At 43.6% G+C, this 15,911-nt stretch overlaps 2 protein-coding genes across 4 annotated transcripts in view; one reads left to right on the forward strand and one right to left on the reverse strand.

Annotated features, from left to right (window-relative positions):
* Positions 1–11,974, reverse strand: part of IFIH1 (interferon induced with helicase C domain 1) — a 40,772-nt gene extending 28,798 nt beyond the window's left edge. For 2 of the 3 annotated variants that reach the window (XR_006277970.1, XM_038422467.2), the window contains exons 1-3: positions 11,191–11,974; positions 6,647–6,803; positions 3,720–3,902 (exon numbers count right to left, since the gene is read on the reverse strand). Coding sequence is in view for 2 of the 3 variants with exons in the window: in XM_038422467.2 (XP_038278395.1) it covers positions 3,720–3,902; positions 6,647–6,803; positions 11,191–11,640 (790 nt within the window). In the remaining variant the exon portion in view is untranslated. Of the gene's footprint in view, positions 1–3,719; positions 3,903–6,646; positions 6,804–8,029; positions 8,045–11,190 lie in introns of those variants that run through there. The other variant, XM_038422471.2, reaches the window with a different exon arrangement.
* GCA (grancalcin) overlaps positions 11,478–15,911 on the forward strand; it is a 32,343-nt gene continuing 27,909 nt past the window's right edge. Inside the window, exon 1 of the mRNA XM_043505207.1 lies at positions 11,478–11,604. The gene's annotated coding sequence lies outside the window, so the exon portion shown is untranslated. The remainder of the gene's footprint in view (positions 11,605–15,911) is intronic.

Consider the following 15,911-nt stretch of genomic DNA (forward strand, 5'->3'; position numbering starts at 1 on the left):
GATTGGGGGTCTAGAGCACATGACTTATGAGGAGAGGCTGAGGGAGCTGGGATTGTTTAGTCTGCAGAAGAGAAGAATGAGGGGGGATTTGATAGCTGCTTTCAACTACCTGAAAGGGGGTTTCAAAGAGGATGGCTCTAGACTGTTCTCAATGGTAGCAGATGACAGAACGAGGAGTAATGGTCTCAAGTTGCAATGGGGGAGGTTTAGATTGGATATTAGGAAAAACTTTTTCACTAAGAGGGTGGTGAAACACTGGAATGCGTTACCTAGGGAGGTGGTAGAATCTCCTTCCTTAGAGGTTTTTAAGGTCAGGCTTGACAAAGCCCTGGCTAGGATGATTTAACTGGGACTTGGTCCTGCTTTGAGCAGGGGGTTGGACTAGATGACCTTCTGGGGTCCCTTCCAACCCTGATATTCTATGATTCTATGATTCTATGATGTGAACACCTGTCACTGGGGCCTGGAGTGAGTCTACCAACCACTCCATGAAGGCCTTCAAAATGGCTACTATAATCTGGTCTTACTTCTAATTAGTGACTGGACAAGAAACGCTCTACATTCCCAGTGAAGAGATCAGCTGCTCCACTATGGGTGTAGGTTTTCTGGAACAACCCTAAGGGCAGCACCAAAATCTGGCCCTAAAAAAATGTAAACATATTCTCTGTGCCAACATTTAAATCACAAGTTACAATATTCATTACAAAACCCTCCCTCAGGAGAATCCATTAGAAGAGAAATGAAAAAGAACTCATTTACCAAAATGAAAGAGGGTTTTTCAGGTGAAAGAAGAGTAACATTCTCCATTTTAAAATTTTGGTCATTTTCATAAATTACTTTAAAAAAAGGTCAACCTTCCCCAAATGATCAAAACAAAGAGGCTGATAGTTCGACCGTTTTCATCAGCCTCGTTATCCTTCCCTCAGAGTGCTCATTGTGCCCTACTGTTCACTGCACCTTACATAGCCACTTTGTACAGACAGAAATGATTGCATATGTAGTGCAAGGCAGTGGAGAATAAGGCCCCTTGTGCTTTTGATAAAATGGAAAAGAGCACCCGCTTGTGCTGCATTATACTTGGAAATAGACCTAAAATGTGGAACACATGGAAAAATGTAAAGGAGAAAGTACTGGAATCAAAATATAAACAATCTTATAAACCTAATTAGCTGGACTGCAATATTAAAACAATGTGAGGTATGTCTAAAATAAGGGAATCAGAGAACCATTTGTAAGACATATTTGAAACCTTCCTTTTAAAATGAATGCAGTGGAATCAATTTATAGTGAACTCACATGAAAGGTTCTATTTTCAAAAGAGCTCAACACTCAATGGCCATATGTCACAATGGGAGCAGCTGGGTGCAAAGCTCTTTTGAAAATCTGGCCCATACTGCAAAACTTAGATCTATAGGTTCTAATCTGTATATGGAGGGGAAGGCAGGGTGGAAAACAGGGTACAGCAGCTACTTCTCTATTCTCCTATGGAAATGTCTTATAGAACTTATCTTTCTAAGCATAATTAATGTCAAATCGACATAACTGTATGGAAAACAGATCTTGTCAAACAAAACTGAAATTGTTTTAAGGAGACTGGGTGAGAGATGCTACAATGCAAAGCCCTACCTAAGGTTACTGGGTCCTGACTGATGTTGCACTTACCAGGCGTGAGTCACTAGGACTTCTGGGGGCACACCCCATGTTCTCTGTGCTGCACTAATCTGAGCGGCTCTATGTTTCTTTCCCAATTAATTATGAGAGAATTTGTCTGTCTTTCCAGGAACATGGGAGGGAACCATGTGCAGATACTGGAAAACTATCACCACTCAAGTGATTCACCCTGTGTCCTCACAGCAAAGTGGGTGGTTTACCAGCCTGAGTGAAAGCGAAACCCAGGCTTTAACCCACACCTCACCTGCGTCAGATAGCTCAGATTAAAATCACCACTAAAGAGAGCGGTTGTTGTCTGTGGATGGAAGGGAGGTCAGGGGCAACACCAGGAAAGAACCCAGGCTAACGCTGCATGGAAATATAACCACACTCAGGGTATGTCGTTGTCTCCAGGCCCTGTTCTGGAAAGACCCTTTCTAGGAGTGAAAGGGAGTTCAATCTGTTCAGTTCAGTACTTGGCATCTCTGCTAAGACTGCCTACAAATGTTTTTTATGCAAGTATCAATCTATTAGTTACTTTAAAACAAACACTTTGTGATATATCGTTTATATTATGTTGGACAAAAAAGGAGCTGTCTTGTTACCCTTGGCGAAGGATTACAGTTTTCAGAGCCAAATCCTACTTTGCCTTACTCATATGAGGAAATCCATTAAAATCCCTGATTGGATCAGCACATATGGAGCAAGGCAGGCAGGATTTATCTTGACCATTATCATTACTATCAACTTGGGCTCTATCTGAACCAAATCTCTCCTCTGTTTTTTCCACCAAATGCATCCGATGAAGTGAGCTGTAGCTCACGAAAGCTTATGCTCTAATAAATTTGTTAGTCTCTAAGGTGCCACAAGTACTCCTTTTCTTTTTGCGAATACAGACTAACATGGCTGCTACTCTGAAACCTGTAACAGATGTGAAAGTCTTCCTAGCTCACAAGCATACGTTTGAATCATTGGATCCCATATGGACCTGTATTGCTGCTATTTATGGTTCAAAGCACATTTTTCAAAAGTGAATTCACTGGGAATATAAGTAATTAAAAACATTTCTGATTCTGTGTTTGTACACGATCTAGTAAGTTAAGTTTGATGATGTTGTTTTTGGTATAAAGAAAACATTTGCCCTTAAAAAGTTGTTAGACAATTACTGGCAAAAGCCCTAGTGGAGACACAATTATACTGGCATAAAAGTGCTTTTGCCAGTATAAGGTGCCTCTACACCACGATGGTTTGCCAGTATAGTTATAGTAATATAACTCTACAACCAAACCTTTTCTAACGTAGACCTGGGCTGATTTAACCTGAAATCTGTGATAATTGTTGAACCTATATGAGAATTATACATTTATTCAAACAACATCTTAATGCTGGTGTTTAAATAGTTTTAAAATATTTTATTACAAACAGGAGGAAGACAAATACTGGTGCTTTTTATCAAAAGTGAGCAAATCACAAAGGCCATGCTAAAGTAGCAAATCCTATATGTTCACTATAAACCTGTACTGGTTCCATGGGAGTGACCCCTGCTCCATGGGAGCAGCAGGTAGGAGTGCTGAAGATAGGATGGCTCAGGGGGACCTGTGCTAAAGCAATCTTGTGCCAGCAACACAGTTCCTTGACCCCCTACTGCTGCCTTAGGGGAGATTTTTCTCTAGTTGTGTTTAATCAGTTCAAGTGTGGCAGTTTTTAGTCATGCCTTAGCCCACTGCATCTCTCATTGAATTCAAGTGACAATTTTACCTAAGGACAGAACAATGGCTGCATAATTTCGCCCAAAGTGGATAAGCAGTTGTTTATATTACTGTAAATATGTGGTGGGGAGTGGGGTGGAATTTACCACTTCCCCGAGAGCATACTTTCTCCTTTTCACTTATGCCCTTACATTGCTAACAGCATAAATTCAGTAAACTGAAATTTCTAGCCTGCAGGGAGCTCACTAGAAACAAATCTATATCTGATATTTTACAGATCTTGGTTTCAGCTACTCCTAATTCCTGAAGTTTTGTCATGTTATGTGACACGCTAAAAAAATGTACCCATTATTAGATTACCTGAAACTACAGAAGTGTCTTCAAAAGATGTTCCTAATATAATGCTCTCTCTGGCCAGACTATCATTCATTTCATCTCTCTGCTTCAGCTCCTCCCCTACTTCAGAGGCCAATGGCTCTTCAGCTTCCATGTCCACATCTCTAGTAGCTGGTTGCTTGATCCCATTTTCTTTATTTTCTGTTTCTAGAAAAGTAATAAAATTTGAACTGCATCACAAAACAAGCTGTTTTCACTGAAACGTGTAGCCCACTCTCCAAACACAGGCAACTAAACAGAAAATCTAATCTCATATTTGCACATCTGAGTCAGCATACAAAGGGGTAAATGTCCTAAGTGTTGACCTGAGGGTCCAAATACAGGATTTAGATGATCTGTTCAGACACTAACACTGGAAAATTGGACTCACTGTGTTTATAGTACTTACTGCCACCATTTCTAGGGGAAAAAAAATGTTTGATCTATTAAGGTCTGAAAATAAAATAACAGGCCAGATTCTGCTTTCCATTGTACTTGTAAATCCTTGCTGAAGTCAATGGGGTTGCATGGACATAAAGACCAGCAGGATTCATCCTGTGTTATAATGTAGGTTCATAAATCCAGAAAACATAATAGAGAGTTTGGCCTAACAATGTTCTGTCATTGTTCTATATTCTTTTCAACGCAAAGACCATCCCTCTTTTAGACTCAACCCTTGCAGTATTTTTAGTTTTCAGCGTGGGTACACCGGATGCATAAAAGTTGGAATATTCATCAGTAATAACAAAGCAGTTTGATAAATTACATATGAGTGCTCTACAGAGAAACACTGGAGATCACTGCACTCCAGGGTTTTCCATGGTTGTTCAATTTATTTAAGCTTTTTTTTTTAAAAAGTGGCCTTGTTTTGCAGGATTATTGAATTACTAAATTTCTCTTATTTTGAGGGTTTTTTCACACCTGTCCTTTTCTGCATACAACTTCAAGAAGCCATTATCCATTAACAAGTCATTTGGGATCAGAGACACAAAATTTTGGCACCTCTCTTTTACTTACTACACATGTTCTTGGCTACACAGCAGTGACAGAGGGCCTTTTAGAATGCTGGCTGTCCTTACAATTGTGGAGACATATACAAAAAGGTAGGCAGGTCAACCCCCTCAGGGGGCCCATCATCCTCTCTCACCATATCCTACATGCATACAGCATTCCTGATATGAGAAAATATTAATTTTTTGGTCATAACCGCGTGATGGACTTGCTGCATGCTATATTATGTAATGTCTTGTTGAGGACTGCATTAGCCCAGGTTACCGAACTAAAGTGCTAAGACTCAGGACAGGTCTACACTATAAACTTGCAACTGTGCAGCTGTAGTGATTCTGGTGAAGACGTTCTAAGCCGATGGGAGAGAGCTCTCCCATTGGCTTAGTAACTCCACCTCTGTGAGAGGCAGTAGCTATGTTGGCGGGAGAAGCTCTCCTGCCGACATAGTGCTGTCTACATGGTGGGTTAAAGTCAGTATAACAGCGTCGCTCGGGGTGTGGATTTTTCACACCATTGAGCGATGTAGTTATACCAAAGTGTGTAGCATAGACCTGGACTCAACAAGTGCACTGAATAACAGTCTTATTCAACTTTTTACCCTGCACAGTATCTGCACAGAGCAACATTAAAGCTGAAGGTTCAGAAATCTGGAGTTTGAACATAAATAACTTAATACTCTAATTTACTTATTTGAGAAATATGCATTACATTGTTTACATAAATGAGAGCAAATGTCCTGATTACTAGAAGTTAAGTCTGACAAAGCTGCTGCATGGAATGAACTTTAGGAACACAGGAACAAATATGCTGCTAGCTGGCTCTGGCATCTCCCTGGGTTGATTCCTTGATGCTCTGTCGTGGTTGCAACCTGTCCTGCACTGGGTGGAGAACTGTGGTTGGGTTGCTAGTCCCTGATACTAGCTGCTGCTTGCCTTGGGCTGAGAGAGGGATCTGGCGGCTTCCTGCTATTAGTAGGGAGATGCCCCATTAGAGGCCTGGAATATTCTAATCATAGCCTTACCTGGTGAAGCCATGTGCTAACTATAGACAAACCCCCGGAATCAGTGTCTCCTCAGCTCTTCAGACTGGGAAGTTGAAGCTGCCATGGGGGGACAGTTCAGAAAACTGATGAAAACCAGGACCTTCCTGGCCAAGCAGGAGACTTAACAAGTCTGGTACCAAACTGCTAAAAGCCCTAAAAACTTCTAAAATGTCCCTGCATGTGCTGGGTATAATTTAAATCCTGGAACAGACATCTGAGCTGCTGCTTCTTTTTTAGCTGTTGCAGAATCCTGGTCAGCAATCTGGAAAGGATGATTCTAAAGCATGAGTCATTCTGTGGTAGTATGAATAGTTAATAGCAGCTGAAACACTAAAGCCCTCTTAATTTTGTCATTTCCATGAATGAACTAATTATTTATTTACTCTACTGTATTTAACATCTGAGAGCTGTGATTGTCTTACCCATATAGGAGATGTTCAAGAATACATACATTTGTAACTAGGGGTTCTTAGGAAGACAAACCTTTCTGTTGTACAAGAAAACTGAAACTGTCAGTTTGTGTTTATCAAAAACAATTTTCAGAATGCCTATGTGCTGAAAATTACATGGATTTTAAAAATTCTGTATTAAATACAAAGTTAATAAAGGCAGGCTGGAAAATATGCAATTGAATTATAATTTTTAAGTAGTTAATCTTCATTAAATTTGTCATTTTTCTGGTTATGTATTTAAAAGTCAGTCAGTAAGAAATTAAGAGCCTTATCCTGATACCTTTATATGAGTAATCCTTAAATAAGTAGTCCCACTGAAGACAATTCTGGAATTGGGCCCAAAGATTCAGTACAAGCACAAAAAGCAAAGCTGGTGAAGTCATAATTTAAACTAGTGAAATAACAATTACCTGGTACATTTCCACTTAGTTCATCTGCAAGGTTTCCATGCTTAGTTTCATGCAGGACAGCCAAAAATGGAGAGAACCAATCTTTCTTCTTTATTATTCTACTTAACAACTCACGTGCACCTTCCCTATCCCCATGATTTTCAGCTGCAGCTAAGATCTGGTTAAAATAGAAGGGGGAAATAAATCCTCAAAGTAAGATTAAGACCTCAGAACAATTTTTTTTTAAAAGGCTCATACAGCATAGTAAAGACAAAATGTACAGAACTCTGGTTGTGGGGTTTTTTTCCTTTAAATTTGAATACACAGATATAGATAAAAATGCAGAATAAGTGAGCCCATTTTTATTCTTTTTAATCAGGAGAGATTTACTGCATTTTGTCATCTAGTCCATCTTCATGCACATATGAAATTGCTCCCTATAGAATATAGCCAGGTTATCTTTAAATCCAATTCAAAATCTGAATACTCTATTGCCACCTCCCTTAGTTTGTGAAGTCCAGCATCAAACAATGATTTCTTTGCAACAGTCTGACTGGTGGTATATTTTAAGGTAGGTGGTATAAATAAAGAGGTACTGAAGTTGCAGAGCGTACTGGCTGCAGGCTGAACCCATGGTATAACCACATTCTGTGGCGCACACACACACACACACACACACCCTTCCCCTTAACTGAGAGATGGACCATATCCCCTCTTTCACAGTTGTGGGGGCCATTTCTCTTCCCAGTTACCATTGTATAACATCTCTATCACAACTAAAGCAATGGCTTACATGGAACAATGTATGTATTTTAGCTTGGTAAGTGAAAATTAATCATAATGTCTAACGTTACCCTTTTTCTTTCCTTTTCCCAGCCCCATCTGTTCCATTCCTATCTTCTCCTGTTTCCCTTCATACACTTTCCTCCACCACTCTGACCTCTTTTCTTCCTCTCCCTTTGTCCATGCTTCCCTGTTGCCTGATCCTCTTCTTCTCCTAAACATGCTTTCTATGATCCCTGAGGACAACTCCTATTTCCGCTCTCCTTCTTATTTAACACTGGACTCCAGAAGAGACAGCTAACTGTTGGGATGGTGCCAAATTGATATGGCCATACTAAATGAATGGTGTGAGAACACAGCTTGACATGACTGAACTGCAAAAGAGGATTCTGGGAGCAAAATCCTTCTCTTAGCAGATGCCAGAGGTGAAACTGACTGGCTCCATGCATGGCCTGACCAGGGCATCTCGACCCTGTTGAAGGACATCATGCTGGGGGCTGAAGTGAATGATTGATAAGGGAGTCAGTAGTCAGGGGAGGAAACAGGGGGAGCAGCCGCTTCCGCTCTGAGCACAAGTGGCGCCTTTTTAATTTACAGGCGCCTTTTTTAATTTTTACTCACCCGGCGGCGGTCCGGGTCTTTGGTGACAGGGGCCTACACGCGCTCCGGCTCGGCAGGGGCCTTCCCTCGCTCCGGGTCCTTGGTGGCATGGGCCTTCTGTGCCACAGAGGACCCAGAGTGCCGCCCGGTGAGTACAAGTAGGTGGCACCTTTTTTTTAAATGTCCGTTGCCCCTGTTCGCTCCACCTAGCTACGCCATTGAAAGGAGTGAATGTGGGGTAATGTTCAGTCGGTACCACTCTGCAGTCTCCTCCTAAAGTATTAATTAGGTAAAAATTAGTAGCCACATGCTCACTGGGCATGCTTTTAAGACATGTGACTCCTTTGAGGGAAAAAAAAAAAAGAGTATAAAAATCAAGCAAAATAAATTATTGGAGTGAGAGGGGGGATTCCTTAATTACTGCTTAAAGAAGCAACGCTGCTAGACAAAGTAGCCAAAACTCTGCTCTGGCCTCGAGTAGGACTGTGACCAGAGGGGTTTCCAGTTAGCCAAGGCCTTGCCTCGAGGGAATCTGAGACAGACCAGAGGGCTGAGGAGACCAGACCTGGAGAGAAAAAGCCGTCCACAGAATTGGTAACCACCTTCTCTGTTTGCCAAGCAGGAACTGTGTGAGGCTAGCACAGGGCCTCTTTGTGTACGTTTGTGAAAGAGAGGCTCGCTAAGAGGAATGTATAGTTCTTAATGTCTAACATAGGAGTTATGTGCTTAATGTAACCCTTTACCACTTGTATAATTCCTTCTCAAATAAACTGCTGTGTATGCAAGATAATTACTTTCATACCAGTGTAAAAGGTCCACAGTAATCTGCTCCACTGGGAGCCATTAAAGATCCATTCAGGAGTATTGGTGCTAACACTACCTAGGTTGGCTCCTCCTGGTTTCCAAGCATATAGTTTTCTTCAGTGAAGAACCAGGATGTTTGGAGGAGCTACCATCTTCATGTGAACTGCCAGTTTGCACAGACCATTGTTGAAAACTACTGGATTAGTGTATTCATTGCCCAAGCTATAGTACCAAAAAAAACAAAAACAAAAAACAAACCAAAAAAAGGCTACATAATGGTAAACCAGATTTTTCAAGGTCTTTCACTTTTCATCACCTACACACCAATGATAAAATAGATAGGAACATTAACTTTTACAACACAGGATCTTTTAATCTCCCACTAAAACACATAGCATTGAAGTAAGTTATTTCCAGGGTGGTTAGTTAGTTGGTTTCTTTTACCATTTTATTTGTAGGTAGATACATTATCAATTCTAGCAGTCATCTCCATTTTAAAATTACAAAAATACCTGTTCACACCACTTATACCTTATCTATTATTTGAATCGCCGTAGCACTTTTAGGGCCCTTGTGCTTGGCACAATACAAACACATAGTAAGAATGAGAGCCCAAAGCACTTACAATCCAAGTTCCTGATTCAGGAAAGTGTGTAAGGACATGCTCAAAATTAAACATACTTAAATCTCATTGAAGTCAATAGGACTCAAGCACACAATTGAAGTTAAACAAGGGACTTAAGCATGCATATTAAATCAAGCACATGTTTAAATCCTGTCCTAAATTATTTTTTTCCTGCCTCAGTGTGCATTCCAGAGGTTCGTGTATGAGAGTTGCCCTCTTCATACTTGCTTGTTGGAATGCAGAGACAACGATTTAGAGGTGCTCACTGACCCTAGAAAGTCCACCATCACTGCCAGACACTCTGTCTGAAACTAAACTAGCCAACACATTTTCTCTATGCAAAATGCATGACAGCTTCTGGCATGGAAAAAGTGAACAAAACTGCCATGGTCATAGGGTGCGTTTTGTAGTCAAAATCTTATTAGCAAGCAAGTTCAAATCCGTTGCAGCATCAGACCGTATCATATCAGTAAGAGTATCTACCACAGGTGGCTTTGCCATCACCATCAGTATACATGCCTGTCACAGTGCTCAGGCTGCTGATGGACACTTCCTACTGGATGGGTATTCAAAAGTGCTTAGGACACCCCATTTGCCTAAGCAGGAGTCCCTATGACACAAATTGGGTCTTTCCATGTTGATGGAGGACGGGGTATGCACAGTGTGCTCAGAACTGTACAATTCAAAGAGTAAAGACTTGGATTTGTCTACACTACAAAATTACACGGACCCTGCATTGCCCTAATTGACATAAGCGCTGCGCCTCTTGTGGGGGTTGTTATTATGTCAGTGTAATGGACCACTTACTTCCACGAAAGCAGCATTCTAGTGTAGACACTGACTTAATTAGGTCCACATAAGCTGCCTTACCTCAACCTAACTCTGTAATGTAGATCAAGCCATGGTTTTCACAGCAGACTTACAATCTATGTAAGACAATCACTCATAATGAATACCAGAGAACCCCCAAAATTCCAACCTCAAAATGGTACCCTTTTTACCATACAGAGAGAGAGAGAGAGAGAGAGAGAGAGATTCATTCATTAGTAGATTATTGTTAAAAGATACAGCAGACATATTCTGAGGAGGAGTTTGTATGAAAAGATGGTCATCAGGTGTATTATTGGAGAGGGGCTGTTCCAAGCACAAGACACAGCAAGGGGAAAAAAAAAAAAAAGCACAAAATTAACAAATATATGGGTGGCAGGGCTGGAATGGGAAACAGGAGAGCAGCATGAGTGGGAGCAGAGGGGTGGAGAACCTTGAAGAACACGTTTGACTTTGATATGTTGTACAAGCGCCAGTTATGAGAGTCAAAGAGGGGAGTCCTGCGGCCTGAGCAATAGGAGAGGAAGGTCAGCTCTGCAGAGGCGTTTTCGCCACCCAGGTCACCGGACAGCTTTGGGAAGTGGGAGCAGAGGCCGGGAAGGGCAATTCCTGTACTTCTCTCCTGGGCTCGCTGCCCAGGGGGGGGGGAAGGGATCCCAGATGCTGCGCGTCTCCCCTGGGAATGGCTGCTGGGGCGGGGCGGGAGTCGGGCGAGCAGCGCTTGGCCCGGGTGAGACTTTCCTTTGACAGGGACACGAGGAGGCTCATCCCCCCTGTCCGGGAACCCTGCCCCGCACTCCGGCTGCCGGGAAAACAATGCTGCGGTAGCTGCCTCTCCGGCTCTGTGGGTGAAAGGGCTGTGTGGAAATGCAGCAGCTCCGCGGCCAAGCCCGGCACCGGGGGCGGAAGGGGCAGCGCTACCTACCCGCTCCCGGTCATCGTCCTGGAGGAGTCCCTTCTCCACACACTTGTTGGTGACCTGCCGGCTCCTCAGCTTGTCCACCAGGGTGCCATAGAGCAGCTGCACCAGGTGCACGCACACGTCGTGCTCGGTCTCCTCCGCTGGGGAGGGCAGCTCGCTCAGGCTGGGGTTCACGTAGCAGGCGGCCAAGTCGCTGCCCCCCTGCCGCAGCGCAGTGACAAACTGCTGGATCCAGCCCTGCTGCTGGCAGCCCCGCGTCACCGCGTCCAGCAGCAACCCAGCCGCCTGCGCGTCGCCCTGCTGCGCAGCGACCGCCCGGATCCGCTCCTTCTCCTGCAGGCTCAGCGTGGCCAGGCGGTCCAGCACCGGCGCCACCCGAATGGACTGCGTGAGCCGGTGCCTGAAGCAGGAGATCAGATAGAGGAACTGCTCCTCGGGCGACAGGGCCGCCATCTCTCCTGCGCCCGGAGTCACCGTGGCAGGGCTGGGGGCTTCCGGTCACGGCGCTTCCCCCTGCTCCGAGAGTCCCCAGTGCCCAGGGAAGGGGGAGGTGCCCTACGCTTCTCCGGCGCTCAGGTCCTAGTCCCTTGGACGGGGGCGGGTGGCTGCGGCTCTCCCCCTGCGCCCGGCCCTTGCTGGAAGGGTGTAACTAACCCGCAGCCTTTGCGCTTCTCGCTGGCGGCCTGGGCACGTCTTTCCGGATTCTCCGCTTCCCGCCTCCAAGGGTCTGCGGAGCCTGGGACGCTCACGGCGCTTTTAAACGTCCCCCGCCGGCCGCTTTCGGTTTCGATTCCTGCCGGCTGATCGGTTTCCAAACGGCAAAGGGCTGAGCCGTCTTCCTGAATCCTGCAGCCAGCCCCTGCCGAAGCCCAGGTGGCCAGCCCAGCACGGGAGGGGAGCTGGGTCCCGTCCCAAGTCGTCTCTTGCCAGAACGGGGTTGGGGGAGAGAATACATAGAGGGCACAGAAAGGCAAAAATGGCAGCACAGGAGCCACGTGTGCAGTACAAACAAAACAACAGCTCCCCCAAAATCATGAGATTGGTTTAAAATCATGAGGAGTTTTTAAGTGTGGGGTTTTATTTGCCTTCTGTTTTCTGAGCTGGTAGGCTCCACGCTCTTCACTTTTCAAGCTTTTATTTACAACCCTGAGGGCCTGTTCTGCATAGGTTCCTATACCACCCACATCACAATAGTAACTGAGTGCCCTCCACCCCCTGCAATAAGCAGCATGACTAACATCTGTCATGTTGTTCTCAGGTTCGCTCTTGCTCACTTTCATCCTCTCTCCAGGGGGAGACGTGTGTGGAGTGTTTTCTTTTGGAAGGTCTTGGGGTGTTTTTAAATGTGCATGCTGCTGTGTGTCTATGTTAGAGAAGTTTCAGAGTAGCAGCCGTGTTAGTCTGTATTCGCAAAAAGAAAAGGAGTACTTGTGGCACCTTAGAGACTAACAAATGTATTTGAGCATAAGCTTTCATGAGCTACAGCTCACTTCATCCGATGCATTCAGTAGAAAATACAGTGGGGAGATTTATATACATAGAGAACATGAAATAATAGGTGTTACCATACACACTGGAATGAGAGTGATCACTTAAGGTGAATTATTACCAGCGGGAGGGGGGAGTAAGTGGACCTTTTGTAGTGATAATCAAGGTGGGCCATTTCCAGCAGTTGACAAGAATGTCTGAGGAACGGGGGGGGGGGGGTGTGTGGAATAAACAAGGGGAAATAGTTTTACTTTGTGTAATGACCCATCCACTCCCAGTCTCTATTCCAGCCTAAATCAATTGTATCCAGTGTGCAAATTAATTCCAATTCAGCAGTCTCTCCTTGGAGTCTGTTTTTGAAGGTTTTTTTGTTGAAGAATTGCAACTTTTAGGTCTGTAATCAAGTGACCAAAGAGATTGAAGTGTTCTCCGACTGGCTTTTGAATGTTATAATTCTTGATGTCTGATTTGTGTCCATTTATTCTTTTACGTAGAGACCGTCCAGTTTGATCAATGTATGTTAGAGAAGGCAGCTTGAAGAAGCATGCCTTGCTCTGGAAGTGGAAGGTGATGGGGTTTGTGAAGGCCCTCAGTTCCTGAGAGAGTTTGCTTCACAATATCAGAACAGCCCTAGAGATGGTTCTGTCAGACAAGCTTCACCTTATGGTAGAAGGAGTTGTCAGCTACAATCTTTATCCTCAAGGTCTAAGCAATATCTTAGATATCCTGGGTCAGGACACAGAGCATCTTGAACTTGACATTCAATGAGAAGCCAGTGTAGAAAGCAGAAAACATGTTAGACATACTGGAGGTAGCCAATGTTGCTGAGGAAGTACATTGTAACATTATGTATTGGCTGGAGTTTTCTAAGGGCTGATGGCTTGACAACCAGGTATGTTGCATTGCTTTTTTTCAATCAGCAGGTCACAGAAGCAGGTATTGCTGATGCCACATCATTATCCATCAGGATAGGATGGAGTCTCAGCTAACTAAAAACAGTAGGAAGCATGGTTCCCCAATGCTGGTATGTGACAACTTAGTGTCAGCAAGGAATTCAGGAGCACTCCTAAACTACAGACTGCATTGACCAATTGTGCGTATATGTATTTTAACCAAGAGAGAATGAATGAAAATCTCTTCTTGCATTTTTTTAAAAAAACAAATTTCTTAAATTTGCAGCAGTAGTGCAATCTCTTGATCCTAGCAGCTGGAGATGGTAACAATATCCACTAAATATCACAAGACCAACTTACAATCAGATCACAAGAATTGACAACACTAAATATGGGAGTAGAGGGGCAAAGACATAGGAGACAGCTAGAGCCTTTTACTTGAAGGATACATTTTTGCAGTTTTACCTACACAGGACTGTAGTATTAAAATCATAATCTAGCACATGTCTAGATAATCCAGCTCTTCTGTCAGAAAAAACTGAAAGCAACTACCTGCTAGAGGGTTGATTAGATTAAACATGATTCTCCACTAAAAATGTTTTTGGTGTTTAAAATAATTCCTTGCCAATATCTGTTTCGAGAGAAAAAAAATCAGAAGCTTCTTGTCCTATCAAATTCAGAGTGGAGATATGAAAGTGAGGGGGAGCTGCTGCCACAAAGTATAGATTACTTCTCTATGACAAACCTCTCTTTTCACTTTTGCATGTGTCCATTGTGCATATACATATAGTTAGGGCTTTCACTAAGGAATAGTCAGTTTGTTAAGATCAGCCAACACAAGAGAATTAACCCAGATCCCTTGAAAGGAGCAGACCTTAAATGTTTTGCTTAATCTAAACTGACCATTATAGATGGCTTTAACATATGTGCAGGTGGCTCCATAAAGTGGGTTTCTTGAGAATTTGTCCTTTAAAATGATTTTTAATGAATAAATCACAAAAAATTATAACTGCTTTCAAGAAAACTGTCTTTTTGCTGAGGAAAGGCATATTGAATTTAATCCAAGAATGAATAAATTTGGCACTTTTAATAACATTTAATAAAACATTTCAGGAGAGAATCTCTCTATGGAGCAACCTGATGACCTCATCTTAGGGCAGTGGTTCCAAAACTTTTTACTAAGCGGACCCATCAGGTGCTTATTTTCTTTTGTATGACCCACTAGAATCCAAATTCATGTGAGGGGGTGGGGGGGAGAGGGAGAGAAGGAGGCAAGAGGCAAAATCATAGGCAAGGAGCCTTCTCCTCTGTCACTGCCACCTCCTTCTCCTCTCCCTGCTGAGGGGGCACTGACCACCTGCAGCAGCACCCTCTGCCCTCACACCACAACCCTGATCTTGGCTTGGTGTGGAGGGAAGGCCCTGGGGGAAGGAGGTGTTGGAGAGCGAGCCTGTACTCTCCTTGCAGCAGCAGAACCTATAGGGGTTCTGACTCCCGACTCTGGGTGTTGCAACCTGGCATATAGGGTTGCAACGCCACTCAGGTTTGGCCAAACTTGGTTTAGGATATGTCTAACACTTCAAACTGGGGATGTAATTCCCAGCTTGAGAAGACATATCCTTGCTAACTCTGTTTGAACTAGCATACTACACTTAGTGTAGCCACAGTAGCACAAGGGGTCGGTGGTGCTTGGTGCCTTAAGTATGTGCCTGGTGCCTTGGATGGGTATGTACATGGGGTGGCTAGCTCCTGCAGTCCTGGCTACCATCTATTTTTAGCATGCTAGCTCAGTGAGCGCTAGTGTGGGTATGTCTCCCAAACTGGGACTCGTATCGCCAACTCAAAGTATAGACATACCTTTAGTGTCGTCTGTGGGTGGAGCTTTCTAAATTGGGGTGCCTAAATTAAGGCAACGCCTTCCACATTTGGGCACTCAAATCAGCATTCCAAATATCTAAGTAGTAACTTGCTAAATTACATTAGTTTCTGTGAAGTCACTTGTTAGTCTGTATCAGCAAAAAGAACGAGGAGTACTTGTGGCACCTTACGTCTGATGAAGTGGGTTTTAGCCCACAAAAGCTTATGCTCAAATAAATTTGTTAGCTTCTAAGGTGCCACAGGTACTCCTCGTTCTTTTCACTCTTCTGTGTCTGTCTGTTTTCCCCTTCTGTAAAGTTGTCAAATAAAGTTCTCATCTGCTGCGCAAGGAAGTTGTGTGTCTTAGGGCTTGTCTACATTCACAGTGCTGCAGTTGTACCGATGCAGCCGTGCCACCGTAGTGCTTAGTGAAGACACTACCTATGTCGATGGGAGAGCTTCACCTGTCAGCGTAGGTACTCCACC

This window comes from Dermochelys coriacea, chromosome 11 (genome assembly GCF_009764565.3).
Source record: "Dermochelys coriacea isolate rDerCor1 chromosome 11, rDerCor1.pri.v4, whole genome shotgun sequence".
Lineage (NCBI taxonomy): Eukaryota > Metazoa > Chordata > Testudines > Dermochelyidae > Dermochelys > Dermochelys coriacea.